At 37.3% G+C, this 4195-nt stretch overlaps 1 protein-coding gene across 28 annotated transcripts in view; it reads right to left on the reverse strand.

Moving 5' to 3' along the window:
* Window positions 1-4195, reverse strand: part of madd (MAP-kinase activating death domain) — an 81786-nt gene that overhangs the window by 59251 nt on the left and 18340 nt on the right. For 27 of the 28 annotated variants that reach the window (XM_016571803.1, XM_016571801.1, XM_016571807.1 and 24 more), the window contains exons 3-4: window positions 3136-3413; window positions 2162-2495 (exon numbers count right to left, since the gene is read on the reverse strand). In XM_016571803.1, the coding sequence (XP_016427289.1) occupies window positions 2162-2495; window positions 3136-3413 (612 nt within the window). The remainder of the gene's footprint in view (window positions 1-2161; window positions 2496-3135; window positions 3414-4195) is intronic. The other variant, XM_016571789.1, reaches the window with a different exon arrangement.

Here is a 4195-nt window from a genome sequence, read left to right on the forward strand (position 1 = left end):
CATCACAGTATGTGAGGGGCGTAACATTTCTGTCTCATGCTTGAGGTATTCGGCCAATCACAACGCATTGGATATCTGGCCAATCAGAGCACACCTCGCTTTTCAGACCGATTAGTTTTGTAAAAATCGACGCGTTTCAAAAAGGCGGGGCATAGAGGAGAAACAATAATGTACAGTATGTGGAAAATAATGTGTTTTTTTAACTTTAAACCGCATAAACACATTTCATTACACCAAATACACAAAATAATGTTCTTTTTAGCAGCATCATATGACCCCTTTAAGTATTAAAAGAACAACATTTAAAAGATCACATCATGGATCTCACGGTCAACATCCATCAAAGAAATTAAAGTCAATTTTTATTCATAGTATCACCTCCTCATCCTTACAAAAGGCCCTACACAGGCCTTAATGTTCAACTAGCTGATTATGGACTAACACCAATTATAGCTAACTGTGGACTAACACCTAGCAATGAGGATTTCAGTTTCAAATGGACATGATCAAATTTAAACTTAATGAACAAGAAAATGAAAATAAAAGGATTAAACATTGCATCTTCATGGAACATACAGTATGAACTACTTCAGATCTGAATACTTAACACAGGCTGCTATACTGGTTAAATTATTCTCCACACTTGTGAGCAAATACAATGGGCTTGGCAGGGCAATTCAACTGCAAACAAATTGAGGCCTGTAAATGCGACCGTGGCTCATGGTGGATGTGGTTGCTAGGTTACACGAGAATAAACTCTGCTGAGAAAATCACAGAGATAAAAAAACTTCTACTCAATGCTTATTGATCTGCAGCAGAGTGCTATTGTGCAGACTGTTTACCAATATACACTCAAGGATGCAGTTACCGTTACCACTGAGATATGTGAATGAGATCTAGTTAAAACCTGTCCTGTGTGGAGAACCACACTTCAAGACCACATGCACATGCAAGAGGAAAACCAGTCCTTCTCTCCTTCATCCCAGCCCGTCACAGCTGCAACTTCTTCACACTACATCCTTTTCACTCGTCCCTCTCTCGAAGTCACAAGCACCGTCACACATCCTTCCACTTGTGACTTCCTTTTATAAAATCATCAGCACCTTGTCATTCTAATCACAGCCACGACACTACAGGATCTAACAATGTCGAGCCCTTCTGGCATTCCTAGCATAACATTTTTAGAGGCAATACACCCCCCAAAATTAGAACTCGCTCACTGTCTACTCATATTCATGTTGCTAGATTATGAAACATGTGAAGAGCTATTTGTTTGTTGAAGTGCAATATCAACACAAGGGAGAGAAGAAACTGCAAACATTTTAATTGGTTCTCACATATATCAAGACATGCCAGGTTTGAAAGTGCGTAAAATGAGTGAGATTAGAGAGAATTTTTTCTCAGTGAATGACTGATTTATTGTAATGTAAATACTGAATGATGGTATCTTGTGGGAAATAAGTGCATGATGGGTGATGAGATGCATAAACGTAATTCCACATGAACAGCAAATATGACCGTGCATCAATCTCACTGATGACTAGAGAAATAAACAGACTGAAGTCTAAATGTAAATGCAAATAGTTTACATTTGCACTGAGTATACAGTACGTTGATCAATATTACACTGCTTATCAGTGACTAAACAGTGTCAGTCTATATTATTATATTAAATATATTTATTTAAACAATATTTAAACATTCTTTGGAGCCTAGTTAATTTTTTTATCCTATATGTTGTAAAGTCAACTAAGGGAAGTAAGTGTAAATCATTTAATTATTAATAAAGGAATAATATTGATAGTTATTTCAAACAAAGGGTTTTGGATTTTGATGCAGCGGGTGCATAATTTTGGGTTTCTGTCAAGAATTTTTATTTCATTGCATCACTATAATTCAATTTTTTTGTGTGAATTAACTCAAAGGAATAAACAAAAACGGAGACAGTAACAGGATTTGTAAACTGAGAGGGAGAATGTTGCCAGTTGTGATGGTCTTCTGGCAGCACCACCGTATTTGACACTTACACATCTACTGTATGATATTGCAAAACACTGCAGTCACTAGGTATTGCTTCCGTGCACAAATATTATCTTGCTGAATCTCAGGGTAATGTTACATAACTGCATACTTCACAGAAAAGAATAAAGGCTGTTCTCACCGTTGTGTGGACTTAGCAGCACCGGGTCTTTGGTTGAGCCGCTGGCTACAGCAGTCCACCATGCGCTTGAGGATGTACAGACACTCCCTGAACGTAGTAAAGAAGGGGTAGTGGCTCAGAATGCACAGAGACGTTAATGTGCTGTTCCGGTTCTGTGGTGCTAGTCGACCACTGTGTTTGGATCGTGGAGATCTTCCAGTGCTGCCCGGCTCGCCTGGTGGCAATGTCCCATCTCCTGCATGGGGCAGTGTAGATTCCCCTGGAAAAGTCAATGTGGAGGGGTCAAATTTCTCTGTGGCCTCCACTGCAGAGTCCGTATGAGGGGGCTTTTCTCCTGTATAAAGAAAAATATTAAGGAGAAATTATGTAGTGACTGCACCATTACAGCTATAAGAAGGGCCCTATGAAATCCATAAAATTTTTTCCCAAATTCTCAGCTTTTACCGATTTACTTTTTCTGGATTCTATTTTAATCCTTTAATAAAATGTTTATAATCAAAACGGATGTCTAATCAAATTAATAAATCTTATTAATAATCTATTAGTGCTCTATGAAATATAATTTTTTGTTTGTTTATTTTATTTTTCCAGAAATTCTGTAATGTTTTAATTTTTTGGGATTCTGTGTTTTATAATTTAATACAAATTTATTATCAAAAGCTGTGATAATCAATTAAATGCATACAACCATAACAATTTAATTACTATTTTAAAATACAATTAACTGATTACATTAATATGTTCTCAGAGCAGCTCTGGAGATGAAGTTCATATGAAATGTCCTCATATAGAGAGACGGAGATTCCATTTTTATGATTGGATTCTGTCTGCATTTTAAAAATCACATCACTATACATATGTGATGCTCAAGATGGGTTACAAATGGTTAGTTGTCAACACCAAGCCACTAATCAGTTGAATTAGGATTACAAAATGGTTCTGCCTCATAAAACCGCTACAAAATGAGCTCTGACCTTTTCCTTCAGTTCGTGGGCGGTGGTGGCCCTTCTGGAAAGAGCGGTAAAAGTTGAGGCAGATTCCATAGCGAGTGACACCTGAATCTTTGTCGGTGAGAGCGAAGACGAAAGATGTGTCGTCACGAAGGCTGACCCGGCGCTGACGGATGCTCAGGCAGCCCTCAGGCTGGCAGAAGAACACAACGTCAGGGGGCAGAGGGAAATCATTGTGGTCCTCCAGTGGATAGCGCCTCAGCAGCTGAGGTGTTTGTGCCACGCTGTCGCTGCTGGGTTGCCTGATTAAGGGAAAAACACTGAAGTGAGAGACAGGAAGACAGATCTCTAGCTTTTCTCAGCCCCAGTGCTTGTTCTTTTATGCACTTTGTGTCAAGTAATGTGCAATGGCTATATATACACTACTTTTCAAAAGTTGGTTAGATTTTTTTAAAGAAACGAATACTTTTATTAAAGATGCAATAAATTGATCAAAAGTAACAGTAAAGACTTTTTATTTATTTCAAATAAATGCTGTTCTTTTGAACTTTCTATTCATCAGAGAATCCTGAAAAAAAGCATCATGGCTTCCACAAAAATATTAAGCAGCACAATTGTTTTCAACATTGATAATCAGAATCATGTGACACTGAAGACTGGAGTAATGGCTGCAGAAAATTCAGCTTTGCCATGAAATAATTTTACAACATCTTTGTATTCTCACTTCTGAAATATTCAAATTTTTACTTTTTAACTTTTAAAATTATATTGTTTTAATTATAAATGGTCTATAATTCTATATTTCCATAACAATCTCGCAAACCCCTTGCAGCTCCCATTCAAACACCTGTTTATAAAACCCAGGATTATGGGAGTAGGGATTTGGAAGGAGTTAATTAAAGGGGTCATATGATGCTGCTAAAAAGAAACATTATTTTGTGTATTTGGTGTAATGAAATGTGTTTATGCGGTTTAAGGTTCAAAAGACACATTATTTTCCACATACTGTACATTATTGTTTCTCCTCTATGCCCCGCCTTTCTGAAACGCGTCGATTTTTACAAAGCTCATCGGTCTGAAAAAG

The sequence above is a fragment of the Sinocyclocheilus rhinocerous genome, unplaced genomic scaffold (assembly GCF_001515625.1).
Source record: "Sinocyclocheilus rhinocerous isolate Xijiao unplaced genomic scaffold, SAMN03320098_v1.1 scaffold591, whole genome shotgun sequence".
Classification (NCBI taxonomy): Eukaryota; Metazoa; Chordata; class Actinopteri; order Cypriniformes; family Cyprinidae; genus Sinocyclocheilus; species Sinocyclocheilus rhinocerous.